This window comes from Corvus moneduloides, chromosome 5 (assembly GCF_009650955.1).
Source record: "Corvus moneduloides isolate bCorMon1 chromosome 5, bCorMon1.pri, whole genome shotgun sequence".
NCBI classification, from domain to species: domain Eukaryota; kingdom Metazoa; phylum Chordata; class Aves; order Passeriformes; family Corvidae; genus Corvus; species Corvus moneduloides.
The window spans coordinates 31,769,301-31,786,058 of NC_045480.1; the positions used below are offsets into that span (position 1 = coordinate 31,769,301).

General features: G+C 37.4%; 1 protein-coding gene across 1 annotated transcript in view; it reads left to right on the plus strand.

Moving 5' to 3' along the window:
• Nucleotides 1–16,758, plus strand: part of FAT1 (FAT atypical cadherin 1) — a 106,196-nt gene that overhangs the window by 29,383 nt on the left and 60,055 nt on the right. Inside the window, 1 exon segment of the mRNA XM_032110457.1 lies at nucleotides 5,841–6,155. Coding sequence (XP_031966348.1) covers nucleotides 5,841–6,155 — 315 coding nt within the window.

Here is a 16,758-nt window from a genome sequence, read left to right on the forward strand (position 1 = left end):
GTAGCAGAGATTCACATAGTAAACTGCAGTATGTGCTGAGCAATTTTATCTCTAATTCAAGAGTGTGCAGGCCTTAGTGATAGTTTACCCTGCAGTGACTTACTGTTTGTTTAGAATTCAGGAGAGTTTCAGTGTGGATTGGTGTGCTGAAAGTCTAGTGCCATTGAGGGACAGCATGTCTCCGTGTTTACAACATGCTTAATCCAGTGCCTTTTAAAACTTTGATTTGAAATGGTTGTTTGTTGAAGGTCACATTTGATCAAAACTTTTGTTCATGCAATTTGTAAAATATTGCTTTCCCTGTGGCCCCTTGAATGGCTTTTAAAGCAGCTGAAGAAGCTTTTTGATTTTCCCAACTTATTAGAAATTAGATTAATTGAGTTTGTAATCAGATTTCAAGCATCATGTTCCAGGCCAGGGATTTCTCTTAGTTTGTTTCAAATGTCGTTCCCGGGGCAAGTTCTGCTAAACTGCATTTTCATGCTTTGATGAGAAATGATAGCAGGTTTTGATTTCCATTACAGAATCATTAATATTGTTAATTAGAGTTCTTATGGATAAGCACACTTAAGGAGGATCATCCCTGGGAATTGGGAGTATTATAGTTTGAGCGTTTGTTAATTAGATAGAATTGGCATATGTAAGAGTGTCAGGTTTGAGGTGTATTTTTTGCGTATTTTTGTTTTAAGAGTGGCTTTGGTTATAGTGATTTGTGTTGTGGGATTGAAATTGGAGGAAGAGTTGGTTCTTGTTGAGAGTGGGGTTAATGTTTCAACTTTTTCCTCAGTTGCTATATTCATAGACCATCCTGTTCCTCCACATTAAATTCTGTCCAAATTCTGTTCTACAGTAGTCACTTAGGACTTTTGCCTTCCTTTAATGAAATTGATAGAAAAGTCCTATTGTATAAAGTGGGAACAATATCTAGTCTGAAATTTCAGACATATGAATATTGTAAAATCAGTTCTGATGTCCTCTTGCAGATGACTGAGAAACATTTCTTTAGAGCTCTTTTGTGCTCCCCTCTGGTGGTTAGTGACTGAATTTGAATTTCTTTTTATCCTGATCACCTGAAAGGCTGCAAGATTGCACAGCCAGTCAAGTGAAAAATGATTTTGAAATCCTCACTTCACCGTATGTTTTGAATAATAATGTTTGTAAGTTTTTGGGATTACCATACATGCTAAAGATTCTTTAGTAGATTTCTCCACTTGTCTTGCTACATAAAAAGCAAATGGTTCATGAAAGTCAAAATTAGCCAACTGCCTTAGCATAGAGGATGGATGGGAAATCTGCTGATTTAAGATTTTCTGTGAATGGGAGAAGAATTAGAGCAGAGATGGAGCTTTTACAGCATTGAAGGTACAATAGAGGCACTTAAAATGTACTCCTTAAATGTGCCTTGCACCACTTGAAGAAAAAGAAAAAATTCTTCCTAGGAGCCAAAACATGCTGTTGAAACTGATATGATCAGCATCCTATTGATGCTTAATGGATCTAGATGTTTGCAAGATTAAAGCAAATTAACTCTTATTAGATTTTTTTATTATTTCTGTTTGATATAGGAGTTCTGATCAGTTTTCTCTCTGTTGTCTTGAGAACCACTGGAATTATGAGCCAGTGAATTTATGAACTCCAGAAGTGCTGAGCGCTGGCTTTCAGACATCATACAATCTTACGCTGCCCTAACATGTAAAATAGGCTACTGTAGTCAACATTTGCAAAAGCAGAAAATTGACACACAGACCAACGGTACTTTAAGGACTGGTTCTAGACCTGTGATTTGGTAGGAGAATGATTGTTATCTCTGTAAAAAAAAAAAAGTAATCAGTTAAATTCTTTGAGCTTGTGTTCCTTAGAAGGTATAGCAGGCTACCTAAGTTTTCATGCATTTTTATTCATTATTGTTGCATAGAAATTAAAAACAAAGCTACTAGTGTTCTCATAGGCAAAATCAGGAAAGATTTAGTGTTAAACTGGCAGAAGCAGGAGCAATTTCAACTAGAGTAATGACAACAGGATGGTGTTTTGTAATTACTGATGTAAGATCAGGCTATTGAAGGGGCAGAGAAAAAACTGAAGTAGTTCATATAGTTATGTGCGTTTAGTTTTGTATTCTGTGACATAAATGCTGATGTAGAACCAGAAAACATTCAAGTTTTGATAGTCAGAGCCTGGTCCCCTCCCCCCTTCCCCAACATGTGCTAGATTAGTATATCTGTTCCATTTTATTGCTGGGCTGAAACATCAGGAAGAAAGCTGAGTCACATTAATAGACCAGTCATCCCTTCCCTTTCTGTTGCCTGCAGCTTTGAGCGATGAGGAGAGCTAGGTGTGGTGGCCTCTCCTTCATATGTGAAGGCTGAAGGGAAATTTTTGTTCCTTGTTTTCCTGTTCCCTTTTGCATAGCTTTTACGATGGAGGAATGTTATTTCAAGTCTTCATTTTTTATATTGTTAAAGTAATCCACTTACCTGTGATGCCTGTCTCTAGTAATCATGGAATTGTAGAATAGTTTGAGCTGGAAACAACCTTAAAGATCATCTAGTTCCAACTTTGTGCCCATGGGCAGAGACACCTTTCAGTAGATCAGGTTGTTTGAAGACCTATCCAAGCTGGCCTTGAACACTTCCAGGGGTAGGGCATCCACAAATACAGGTTTCCCAACTTGCATACTCATACCTGTCTATTGCATCTATTTTAAACTGTCTTTTGTGCCTTTAAAAAAACCCAAAATCATTCAGGAAATAACCTGTTCATTAGTATTGAACAGGTAGACAGTTTTGCATAGCTGACTGATCACAAAATTGTTTTCCTGAATGCTTTCTATTTCAGATTGGAATTATAAAAGCCACATAAAGAAAAAATGTTCACCCTAAAATTCAGGATCAGTTGGGTGAGAAACATGAGAAAAATGGACAAATAGAGATTTTGCATTACTTTGACTAATGCATGGTTAGAGTGTGAGTGGCCCTGTAGAAAATCAGAGACAATCTGAAAGCCAGAGCTATCCTATTGGGGAATCTGTTACATGATGCATCCAGTGGTCAGATCATCAGATTCTAAACCTTTTATTGAACACTCTACAAAGTCTGTGTAAAATATACAGAAGTAATATTATATATGCAGATCTAATTTGAAATTAAAAATTAACCAAAAGACAAAGTTGCCCATGTGCGCTGTATCATACTCCAAGTCTTTCCACATACTTCTTCTTGAGATGCTGTTTTTTGGGTGTGGTACTTCTTTCCTCTTCATCCCTTGTGACAGATGTGACTTAAGGGAATGGGCATTTGAGAACTGATACACTACAAAAGTAAAATAAGTTCAGTCATCTTTTTACTTGAGGGCTTTGATAACTAGTGAGGTAGAATTTCTAAATGTTAGGTGAGCAGATTGCAGGAAGTGAGCTTCATTTCCAACAACAGTCTATTTTTATCTTTCTTTAAAATCAGTCAAGGCTCTGTTAAAATTAATCTGCCACTTCTGATGCAGCTACTGTTTAGAAAGTGGGAGTTGTAAAATAGAAACAGTTGCACTTTTCAGCACTAATCACAAGCAGTAAAGCAGCATTGCTGGAACCCTTGCTAAAAGGGAATTAACACAATCCAGTCATCTCTTTGGTAGGACATGAAGAGTTTACAGAACTTTCCAAGGCATACATAGAGTCTACCCAGAATTAAGTGCTTATATGCTACATCCAGTGTTTAGATTTAGAAGTGAGGCCACAGTGAGTAACAAATTTGTTTACTCTCAAGCAAGTCTCCTGGCCGAAGTAGAGTCATGCAAAAAGTGTGCCATGAGTTACAAAGCAGAATCTGAGTAACTGAGTGCTCAAGGCTGTGTTCGTTTTTAAGAGCAAATTTGTGCAGAAACTACTCAGGTAACCAGTGAACAAATCCAATGACTACTGGATAGTATTACTTTTTTTGTTTAATGGTAAAACTGTCATCAAACAAAATATAAATTGTGAGGCAGAGGAACTGGAAATGTGAAATTAACAATGTATTAATTAACACCTGAACTAAGTTGTTGATGATGTTGTTATGAAAAAAAAAAAAAAAAAAAGGAAATTATAAAGCCAGTAGTTTACTTTCAGGAAAACTTTGCAGACTGCATGTATATTTTGAAATTGCAGTGCCCCTCCTTTTTATCCCAGTTCTGCAGCCTTTGACGCTATATTAAACCAATTTCCACACTGACATCTGGTGGTAGTTCTGAAATGCCATGTTGGTTGAAATGCTATATATGGGAATTTGCAGGTCTAAGCATCAGTTTCAATCCCCTCCAGCCCTTCTGAAGTGATCTTATTGACATCTTAAAATGTTAAACTGTCATGGTCAGACCTTTACGCAGCTTCTCATAAGGCAAAGAAAGTAATGAATAAATAAGTAATTCCTTAATATGTTGCTCAGTCAGTATAATGTATTAAAAAAACATGTCTGTATTGAAAGGACACAATACTTGGAGTTAATTCGTTTCCTGAAGATCTCCTGTGAAAGTAGTGGCATATTTATTTATTCACTGATGGTGTGTATATGTATGTATATACACATACATATATCTCTGTGCAGTAAATGAGCTCAGAAGGAGTGCCACATCATGCATAGTCACATTATGTAGCTTTATCCAGAGTTCAAAACTGGCTGTCATGGTGATAGTTTGACTCATCTTGGCTCCAATCCTGATTAAGCCTGGTGTGTGGAGTGTATAACAAATAGTAAGAGCCGTGACAAAGCCCTTCAAAATTTCCACTGAAATGGCTCTAAGGGCTTGTGCTGTCCCTCATCCTGACATGTAACAGGCTGATTTTAAGTTCTATTCAGAAAATCTCTCACATCAGGCACCCTGTAGGAGTGACTGGATCAGGAAGAGGAAAGGGTGAGCTTTTATTGTGCCATAGCTCCATGAATCTATTTAATATTCATCCCCCATGTTATGGTTTACACCATACCACATACCCTTTTGACACATGCATAATATGGCTGTACCTGTAGAGTAAGCTGCTTATAAAAATAAAATTGTATTTCTTCTTGCTGGGTAAATTCTTTAATCAGTTCTGGCTTAGACAATCTCCTGTATGCATAGCAGACAGCTTTTTATTAAGTTTGTGAATTGTGTAGTTGTTCCTTTTTTTGTAATTCATTTTATGTTTGTAAGATTGAGCAGATTTTTGCCCCTTTTTTTTTTCTGTCTTCCATTTCCAGAGTAATGGCAGCCATTGGTTAGTCCTAATGCTGCAAAGGTTGGCTTATGTATAACTTTTGTTTTCTTTTCTGTGACATTTCTGTGTGAACATAAATCAGGACATTAAGAAAGTTCAATCAAATAATTCATTTGGGCATGGAGATAAAAACATTTAAGTAGTTGCTCATTAATATGAATAATAGTAAAGAGCTCAAGAGTTTGGCATCTAAACCAGATAGTTTAATATGGTATAAAATTTACTGTAAGGAGTAAAGAGGGTCATTCAAATCCCAAAAGATTGTGAATTACACATTTGATTTAATCTTTCAGGCAAAACCAATTTTATGAATAGTGCTAACTGGTCTGATGTATATTTCAAAAGATGTTGGAAGGAAATCAAGTAGTATATTGTTTTAATATGTGATGCATAATTGCTGAAAACTGTTACGGTAATTTTATTTTTTGCGGCTTCAGGTTAGCCTTAATATGTTTGTGTGTGTATATTAGCACACGTTTTAGAATCAGTGTTGGTTATTTTAAACTTGTATTCATTTTGATTTATTAATTTATTTAAACTTGTTGCTTACTGTATTTTTACATATTTCTGCATAGTTACTGAGCATTTTCGATTTCTCTTTCTTCCTGTTGAACAGGTGTTATTGAGACTGCAGATCACCTGGATCGTGAGACTACTTCACATTACTGGCTTACTGTTTATGCAACAGACCAGGGCATTGTGCCTTTATCATCTTTCATTGAAATCTACATAGAAGTTGGGGATGTTAATGATAATGCTCCTCAGACCACAGAACCAGTTTATTACCCAGAGGTCATGGAAAACTCGCCTAAAGATGTATCTGTCGTTCAGATTGAGGCATTTGATCCAGATTTGAGCTCAAGCGAAAAATTAACCTACAAGATAACAAGTGGAAATCCGCAGGGATTCTTCTCAATAAACCCCAAAACTGGTAAGTACAACACAGTGTTTTATTTTATATATTAATAAACTAATGTATTTGCATAAATGCATAAACCAGGTGAAATCAAAATCTTTGTTTAACATTGAAAACATGCTTTCACAATAGCTGGAGTTAACCTGGTGTCTTGGGCTGTGTCAATATTAGTAAGTTATACAAACATGTAGAAAAAGATTTGAGAAACACTTGGTTCAAAGTACTAGATGTCTACATCAGGCATATCTTGTGAAGGCTTACTTCTGAGTAGCTCCACTCTAGACTGGTCAACGTCCATGCATTTTTATAGTGCAGTAAGTACCCAGTAAAAAAACGTATTTTAGTTTAGTTTCATCCCAGTTGTTTTTAGCAGTCTTCAAAGTTTCATGTGTAGTTTTTTTTGCCAGGCCTTGTTTTAAATTTTTTTTGTTGTTGGGGGCAGAAGCATTTATTATCTGCAGACTCACTTGTCCCACAGTCAGAAGAGACTTTCTTTGTAATTAACTACTGCTACTGCTAGAAATACGTAATCTGGAGGATTATTTTCAGGTATGGCTTTTATGCATTGGAAAGAAAGAGTTCACTGGTTATTTGGAAAGCTTCAGAAAAAAATACTGAGGTTTTAACAGGGGAGTAAAAATACAAGAAGCAGGTAACCTTTTAGGAACTGAATTGCAGATACTGAAAGGTGTGTAGGACAGAGAGACAGGAAACAAAATAACCAGTCTGAAGCTACCCAGTAATTTTGAAAACATTTTAAGGATTGCCTACCATCCCTTGCTTCTGAATGTAGAGAAAATAAGACATATACTGGATGTTTTTCCCACAGATTATTCCTGAGGAAAAGCTTGGTTTTATTTCAATAATATTTTGCTGGGTTGTGCCCAGTTTAGCTTTTTATGTTGTGTTTAGGTATTATTTCACAGTAAAAATTATGAGAGATGCTTCTGATTCACTCAACCAGATTTTTTTGCCCACTATTCAGAGATTTTTAGACTAGATGTCCTGCAGAGGTGTAGTGAATGACATTTATCTATTACAAATCCAGTAAGTACAAGGGAGCAGTAGAAGCTTTATTAATTTAGCTCTTTCTCATTTGTTGAAGCAATTTCAGGAGACTTAAAGGAGCAAAAATGGAGTGAAAAAAAATGTTTTGAAGGCTATGGCCTTCATTTTGTTTTGTAGTTATTTCAGTTCAGGGTATAAAAGACTTGTGTGCTTTATCAATTGTAATTGCTGTGTCAGCAAAGCTCTGAGTACAAACACAGGTATGTTATTTGGGTTATTTCTGACACTAACTTCTTTGTCAGCATGTGCTGCATTTGTAAAAATACTGCTAAGAGGGACATCTGAACTAGCTATACCAACAGAAGACAGTATAGTTAAAGAGTGTATCTAAACACTGTATTTACAAAATGTTGGGTTTAGAGAAAAGGCAGCCTGACAAGTAAAACAAGAAAAATTCAACCACAGTCTTGTAAAGTGAATGCAGAAAGTGTTTGTAGACTTTATTTCTATTTGGTTTTCTCTATGTCTCTGCTTTCCCTCATTTTACATGATGTAAAAGGAAAAAAAATCTGCCTTTTTATCTACTTCCTTGCCCTTTCTGATTTTGAAAAGTACTTTTGCCTGCCACTTTGATATTTCTTGTTGTCTCAATATAATACTGATAAAAATAGAAATAAAATTGCCTGTGAGTTGGGTGGAAAGAAGTGAGTGACTGCAGTATTCAAATTGCAAGGGAATATAAATTCTACCTCCATTCATTTCATCATTACTGTATAATTGGCCAGTTATTTTTGTTTGTTGTTTCCTTAAATATTCCTGCAGGTCATTTTCTCTTCCTCTTTCTTCTGTTCTTTTCCTATCCCTTTCTGCTCCCTGTATCATCAGGTGGCATTGTCCAAACTGTGTTTTGAAAAACGACACTTCTGTACCTCCCTTGCCGAAGTTTTGACATAAAGAAATATTTTTATTCCTACTTAATGGGTAGCAAAATTAGGGCACTGGGACATTGTGACTTGTCTTCAGCCAGAGTTTGCAGTTTTCCACGTCCACAGCTTCCTGTGATCTCATTTATGTTAGAAGGGGACCTTGAGAGAGCTCAACACACTAGATGGTGAAATGATAAGGAACACTTAATACAAAAGTAATAAAGATTTTCTGTCAAGAGAGTTTCTTACCTGCCTTTATTGCAGCATGCATACTGTAGAAGGAAGACTGCCATTCGCAGTCCTTCTCTGCTTGGTGTCAAAAAAAAAAAAGCGAAAGGGCAACTGGAAATAATTAAATCATTATATTATCAGAATGCAAGCACTGAGAAGAAAAGAATCTCCCTCTGGTTTACATTCAGCAGAAGAAAATCACTTTTTTCCCCCAATATAATTAAAGGCCCAGGCTTAGGTATTTACCTATCATGTGCCATTCATATCACCCTTCACTGGTATCTATTACTGTTAAATGTAATGCTAGATAGACATGCTTCTAGACACACATCTTAAATGTAATGAGGATGGAAAGGGAAAAGGTAGGCAGAAGAGAGAAGGGAAACTTGTTCCCAGAGTGTACTCAGGTAAGTTCAATGGGTATTAAAAAGCTAACTCATATATACTGCCTTCCTTAAATAGGACCCTGAATTTCATGTGCTCTAATGGGCCATGCTGCCTATCCTGTACATGATCAGTTTGAAATTGTCAATCTGCAGTGGTCGCTAACGTAGTGGTCGAGTTTTGATTGAGGTTATCAGGTTCATAGCTTCTCAAGTCTCTCTTCTGTTTATTAGGTATTGAAGACATTTAATCTGAACAGATCTTATTTGGTGTGAAAGCATTTTCAATAGAATTGATGCGTTAAGGAGTTGAAAAAACACTTCAAAAGACACTGATTATTGTTCTAGTTATAACAGAGTGTATTTTTTCTTCCCTGATTAATTAAAATAGGGCTCAGCTGAAGAGTACGTTTGACTAGAATTGGAGAGATCAAGTCCTGTCTTGTTTGCTTATGTGCATATATTATCCTTGTTATACCTTGTGAAGTTACCGCACTATAAGGTGTTTGTCCAAGGAAGAGAAACCTTCAGGGCCTCAGGTTTCCCTTCCAATCACAGGGGAGATAGTGCTGGAATACGAATCAAGTCTTTTTAACTGTATCCTGTTGTAACATTGAAAGCAACAGTATGAGTTAAGTGTGTGCTGTTGTGCATCCCCGGAGGTGAGTTGAGGACTGTAATGGCATTCAGTTGAAGTCAACTAAAAGCTAGTGTTGGGATGCTTAAAATATGTGGTGAGTGTTAAAAATATTTCAGGTGGTAATGTGTTATTATCTCTTCTCCAGGTCAAGGATCCATTGTTTTCTTTCTCTTTATAAAATTTATTGCTATGGTATTGTTGTCCACAGCTAGAATTCCCATACATAGTAGTAAGGCAGATTATAAATAGGAACAACCTACATGTAACCTCTATCAAGTGAAACACTGCATTCTATTTTCCTGATGTAGCTAATGCATTTCTAGAATTTTGTGGACTCCAGACTAAGATGTCTGTGTCTTAATGCAATAATCCTGAGTTTTTACAAACTCTGACATGGACCCGTGTTAGGATATAGTTCGTCTTTCACAAAAAGAAGAGTTTTCTTTTCATGACAAGAACTACTGACTAACTGGTCTGTTTCTCAGAAATGCTACTGGCTTAAGTAGTATCTGCATGCTTCTTACTGCTATCTGTTTCCAAGTATCCCCTTCAGTAAATCTTCAATGAGACTTAAAAGCGTCTTCTATATTTCAATTAATTATAAAATAACTTAAGGAAACACTGCTAAGTTTTTCTTTGCATGCTATTTCACTTCTTGGAGCAGGATATATCAGTACATCACAGGACATTTTTTAATCTTTTCACATATGTTTGGTCTTTCAAGAAAGCAAATTTTATTTATCTTTGGAGTTTCCATGTAATGAGAAGAAAGTGCTGTATATATGAACTATCCAGGTAGAATAAAAATAGTTATAATATTATATGCCAGAAAGAATGAGAACAAAGACTTAATTCCACAACTTTCATGCTCAATCTGAACACAACTGTAGAAAAACATGTAAGTTATAATAACTACTTTGTATCTGCTTAACTTCTTGCAAAATAGCTTGTAATTAAATACAGAAATAATTGACAAAGTGGAAGCATTTCAACTCATGTTAATACATTTAGATGGAAAGAGTTGAAGTTGCGCGATTTGAAAGCTGTTCTGAACACGCGTCCTGGGACTCTGTGGTTAATTCTCAGCACTTAACACTAGAGCTAGTGCACTGAGGATCAGAAAAGATCTGCACGTTTAGCAACATTCGTATAAGGCAAAGGATTATATAGCAGTAAACAAGTTCTGGGATTTGTACCTTGGAGCTCAAAATACATACACAATGCTTATATAAGCACATGTAATACATATGGGGTACATATAATAGTAGTCTAGTACTATTTCCGTTTCTTGCAGGTGTGGTTTATTTGCTTGTGAGCTATTTGGGTACTTGCAGAACTGAGAAGTTTTTACGTATCATTGATGTAAACTCCATGGCTGTATTTACAAAATACAATTGATTATTTTAATGTTTGGAATAAACTACTGAATGTTTCTATTGACATGAACACAGTCATATTGAGTAGAAAAATATATATTTTTCCTCATCTTTGTGCTTTTCATATTACAATATCTTAATTTGCTTTTTTGCTTTTGAGAAGTGTTGGAAGCATGATACTTGATAGCAGGATTGCTTTCTTAGAGAAGTGGAACAGGTAATTAGTATGACATCTACTAGTAATAGGTGATGATACCATTGTATATATGTGTACATTTATGAGTTGATAAATTATGATTTTATAATTTCTAATCTATTTGGATTTAGAAATTATATATTTAGAAATTGATTTGTTAGTGCCTATGCAAAAGAGTTATTGTATTGATTCTTCTAAAAGTTTTCAATCAAACCATGTAATTTCTTTCTGTCTGAGGAACATAGGACATGCATGAAATATGAGCTTTTTGTTGCACCCAGTAAGAATTGTAAGGTTTGTTTGCAAACTAGCTCCCCAATTTAAAATGTGTGCTTCCAGTTCCCCAGAATGACATTGTCAACCAAATTCTTTTCTTATCATTGTTTCCTGTTTTGTACTTTTCTTCTAGCTTTACTTTTTAAATTGTGGGATGACAAACATCATGTGAAATTAGAAGAAAGGTATTAACTTTTAAGTGACTAAAAATAACAACTCAGCGAGTCATATGTAAAACATGGAAATTGAAGAGCTAGGGAGGACTTCCTTAATTGCTGTAGATCTGGAGGCATTAGGCTGAACTCCCTCTAAACAAAAAAAGCTCACTGAATTCCCTGAACTCTGTATTAGTTTCCGTATGGATAGTTTTGCCGTGCCATGCTTTTTAAATATGGCTACTGCTCAGTGTTACAGGCTTTGTATGAATAAAATTGGTGAGTTAAGGTGCCTGAAAGAAGGTTATACTGCTTTGTGGCAGTGTGCACGCTAGAATGGCAAAATCTGCATTTGCATAGTGAAAAGAGTTCCAGCTCTCCTTAGTATTACTGGGCAAGAAAATGGAATCCTAACCAGGTATCCATATAGGGCCCTTATACTCCTTTCATATTACCTTGCCCATATATTCAGGCTAGAAATAATTTCTGATCTTTTGCCCAATTGGTTTACTTCTTTTCCCTTCCCCAGGACTTCTGTTACATTTGTTGTACCAACCAGATTTGGCTTGGGGAGGCAATTAGGGCTGGGTAGCATAAATCACTTTCTTGAGAAGTCATGCTTTACCTCAGAACTTTAAAACAGTAATAGCAAATGAGGAAGAGAGGTACCTGATATTGCTCCATATAACAATTTTGTGTCAGATTGGCAGAAATGCTGATTGCAAAAGTATAGCTTTCTATGCTTTTAATGGAACTTGGTATGAAAATGATGCACACTTCTCAAAACTAGACTTGGGGTTCACAACCTGGACAGGAGAATGCCAAAATTAGTTTTGAGTTGTTAATTTTCCCACACTTAGGTTTTGCAGGTGTAAAACAGAATAATTGCATGACCTAATTACTTGGGAGTGTTGTAAAGATACATTAATTTATATACGAAGCGCTTTGGTATTATTATGAAAATGTTATGGACATACCTTTGAGGAAATTAGTAATCCTATGGTGTTGGAGGTAGTCCATTTAGATAAGGATATTAATTGCGGAATTCAGCAGACGCTTTGAGCAATTGCCTGTTTCAGAACATAACTGTATCCTGTGCATTTTACACAGTAACCTTTAAAGCAGTGTGTGTGTGTGTGTGTGTATCTGTCTGATTTGGAGACTGAAGTGAAATGGGAAATGGGTACAGCTGCAAACAACTTCCATGGGTTTCCAATAACACTGGAGAATTACTTGGTGAGGAAATGAAGGGCCAGTGACCGCAGAGTAGTATTGGCTTCATTTTAACAAAAGAAATCTTTGTTCTTTAACTACTTGTGGGATTTAATCCCAACTGACGTAATACTTTGGAACTCAAATAAGACCAGTGCTAGTATATTGCACGATTATGTGATTTAAAATTAAATAAAGATCAAAATGCTGAATTTTTTCATGTAACTTATGTAGCTGGTAAGCAGTGCCAGGCTCAGTTATTGTTCGCTTACGTCACACAGCTTGGAGTGTATGTAGCAGCCTCCATGTGCTCAAGTGTTTACCTGTAACATGCAGCGAAATTAAAGCATTTGATTATACTGTCTCTAGAACAGTGTCATGGTTTGCATAGTTTGGGTTTTTAGTTAAAGAGGGCTCCATCAGCCACGGGAGTGATTCTCTTGCAAAGAGGCGCTTACAGCTTCCTCTAGACCTGACAGAACCAATCAACTGGCTAGTTTGAATATTGGCAACTTTTTTAAACCACTTAAGAAGCTTGACACGCCTCTGTGATCCACATTTAAGAATGAACGAACCCTGGGAAAGCTCTCTTGCTTCTGGCTTTTGGACAGGTAACTGGGGGGGCCTGCAGCATGGCCCAGCAGAGCCGGGCCAGGCCCAGCCGGGTCAGTCACAGCATGGATTGGCTGAGATCTCAGCCGCTCCTGCTCGCTGGACACCCGGCACAGCCCCCTCAGTGCAGGCCGGGCTGGCCAGGAGACAGCCACCCCGGAGCCGTGCAGCCCTGTTCCATCCGTGGCCCTGCTCCGTGCGGGCGGCCCCGCGCTCGGCCAGCCCTTCCCAGTGCGGCTGCTGAGATAAAATGCTGCACCGAAATGAGCTCCGGCCACCACCCGGCAGAAATTAGGTGACCAACAGCAAAAGGCGAATTCCAGCTGCAAGGCCTGGGTGAGATTAACTCTTAGTGCTGTAAGATTCTCCGGAACAGATGAAGCCTGCAGACATCAATCCTCTCCCGAGTCAGAGGAAGAGGAAAGGTGAAGGCATGTGAGAAAAACACCATAAAGACACCAAAGTTAGTGAAGAAGGAAGAGCTAAAACCCCGAGAGAGGAGAAAGAGGAGATGCTTCAAACCTAGAAGCTGAAATTCTGTTGTATAGCTATGGTGCTGGACTATGATACATCAGAATACCTGCTGTAATTTCATGAAGCATGAGGGGTGGAGTGTTCAAACGGCAACCATGAGCAAAAGTACCTGTGCTGAAACAAGCAAATGCTGAAGTAGCTGTGATTTGATAAGAAGCTTGACCAGAGAGAGATGAAAATTATGACGACCTTTGCTCCCAGGGAGGAGGAGGGCCTCTGTTCATAGAGATGAAGATGCTCCCAGATATGGGTGAAGAGAACCTTTGTTTCTGAGCAGCTCAAAATGGTACCCCAGTAGCTCAAGATTGGACCCTTGAAAGCAGTTGTGGGGAAAGCTGTAAGTCGAGCGAAGGGACTTTCACATGCGAGCAGAGAACCAACCCGGGCGGCTGTCTCATTGTGACATTGAAGCCATGAGAGAGTTTCTTGTGGAGAGATCTCCATAGCATGAGTAAGAGGGACTCCTCTCCCTAAGTGAACTGAAAAAGATTATTATAGAGGTGGTAAACTGACTGAAAAAATCTCAAGGGTTGTCTTTTTATGTTGTCAGTGGGAGAAGGGAGAAAGGTGAGAGGAAGAGAAGTGTTCTGAAGGTTTAGTCTGACTCTTACTTTTTTTTTTCTTTCTTTTAGTTCTGTTAATAAACTTCTTTATATTCTTTTAAGTTTTGTGCCTGCTTTGCTTTCTCCTAATTCTTCTCACAGAAGCAAAATAAGTAAGTAATGGATATTTCAAACCAAACCACTACACTTAATTGGTGTTTCCGCCCGGTTTACAAACTGAACCTGCTACAAAGAGATTTTTTTTTTACTGAAAATGTGACCAGAATTAGCCCAAATGTTTGTAAAAAGAGTTTAATTCTGCAAGAAGTTACTTCAATTTTCCTTTTTAAAAGCACTTGAAGTGCTATCAGACTACTGTTCCTTTTTGTAACAGGGAAAACAAGTTCATATCTGGAATTTCTAATAATATTTTCGTATCTACTCACTACACTATTTAGGGATTTAGCATTTGAAAATATAGAAATTTTGCTATAACAGAGGCAGCTATTTTAAAAATTATTTGAAAGTATGTAGAGAGCACTTCTTTTACATCTTAAGTGATGGTGATGGTGGGGCTTTTTAAAATTATTTTATTTGTTCTCTTACATATCTTTGGAAAAAGAAAAATTTGGGGAAAATAAGTGGGAAGCACAGAAGTCCTTTTCTTTTCCTTTACATGTCCCTGGAACTACATAAAACTTCAGGTCATGCTCTGAATGATCTCTGTTGTAAACCAAGAGTAAAAGAAAATGAAGTTCTCTTTCAATATTACCATATTCTGATGCAGCAGTCATGGAAATAAAGGCTTGGGTTGGAAGAGACCTTAAAGCTCATCTGGTTCTAACTCCCCTGCCATGGGCAGGAATGCCACCCGCTAGATCAGATTGCTATGGGGACCCATTCAATGCTGTCTTAAGCACTTCCAGGAATGGGGCATCCACAACTTCTCTGGGCAACCTGTTCCTGTTCTTCACCACCCTCTGAGTAAAGAATTTCTTTCTTACATCTAATCTAAATCTTCCCTCTTTCAGATTAAAACTACTCTCCCCCGTCCCATCACTATGTGCCCATGTGAAAAGCTGCTCTTCTCTTTTAGAAGCCCCTTTTAGGTACTAGAATGCTCCTATAAGGTCTTCCCAGAGCATTCTCTTTTCCATGCCAAGCAATCCAAACTCTCTCAGTCTGTCTTCATACGAGAGATGCTTCAGCTCTCTGGTCATTTTCCTGGCCCTCCTTTGGACCTGCTCTAACAGGTCCATGTATTTCTTGTGCTGAGGACCAGCCCCAGGGCTGGAATGCAGCACTCCGGGTGGGGTTTCACCAGAGCAGAGTAGAGGGGCAGAATCCCCTTCTTCAACCTGCTGGCCATGCTGCTTTGGATGCAGCTTAGGAAGTGGTTGGCCTTTCGAGCTGCAAGTGTGCATTGCAGGGTCACATCCAGCTTTTCATCCACAAGAGCACCCAAGTCCTGCCTCGCAGAGCTGCTCTCAAAGAGTTTATCTTCCAGTCTGGACTCATAGCTGGGATTGCCCTGACCCAGCACCTTGTGCTTTGACTTACTGAACTTCATGAGGTTCTTGTGAACTTACTTTCAAGTTTGTCTAGGTGCCTCTGGATGGCAACCAGTCCTTCTGTTGTGTCATCTGCGCCACTCAGCTTTGTGTCATATGCACACTTGCCGAGGGTACATTTGAAATGCTAATGGAGCCAGACTCTTGCTATATCATATGTTCTTTTGAGCTGGAGTATATAATATGCAAAATTATGATTTTAGCCAAGGAAGAGACAATGATCAGATGCTGTTATTACCCACTTGCAAAGTCCCACCTTCACACATGCTTTCAAAGATAACAGTCTTCACTTGGTAGCATCTCTGAGTAGTGTAAATTTAAGTTGTGTACATAACAATGTTATAACATTAGTATTGATTAATTTCATAATAAAAAACAATTACTCAGAATTAGTGCCCTGATTCACATCTAGCTTGGCTTGATTTTTTTTTTTTTAATCAATGAAAATAGAAGATCAATCCCAGAAAAAATGTAGTTCTATATGAAGTAATATAATTTTTCTATCTGAAAAATTCACAGTGGAGACACAGTTCGAGAACTAACTAGAAGTGAACTATAAAATTGTTCCTCAGTTTAGCTGAGAGCAAGACAAGATCTTTGGCAGCAGTTTACCTGATCATCCCTGTTATGAACATTGCATGATGTTCTTTATATGTATGGTTCAGTTACAAAAGCAGTTCCCTTTAAATCAGCAGATAAGACTGCAGCACACTTATTCGAGTACATTCTATATTGTAAATGTCAGAAATAACATAAAATTGAAAACAAAAGAAAAAAAGGGGAAGAGGCAGCAGCATTGTATAAATCTGCAAATTCTCACTTAGAAATTATTATTTTAGGGTTCAAATGTATAGGGAGTTCAGAGCACGATAAATAAAGTAAGATTATGTTGGGTTTAAAACGGTCTTGCAAGATGATGTTTGATTTTATGGTAGTAATTCTGTACTAATGGTAAT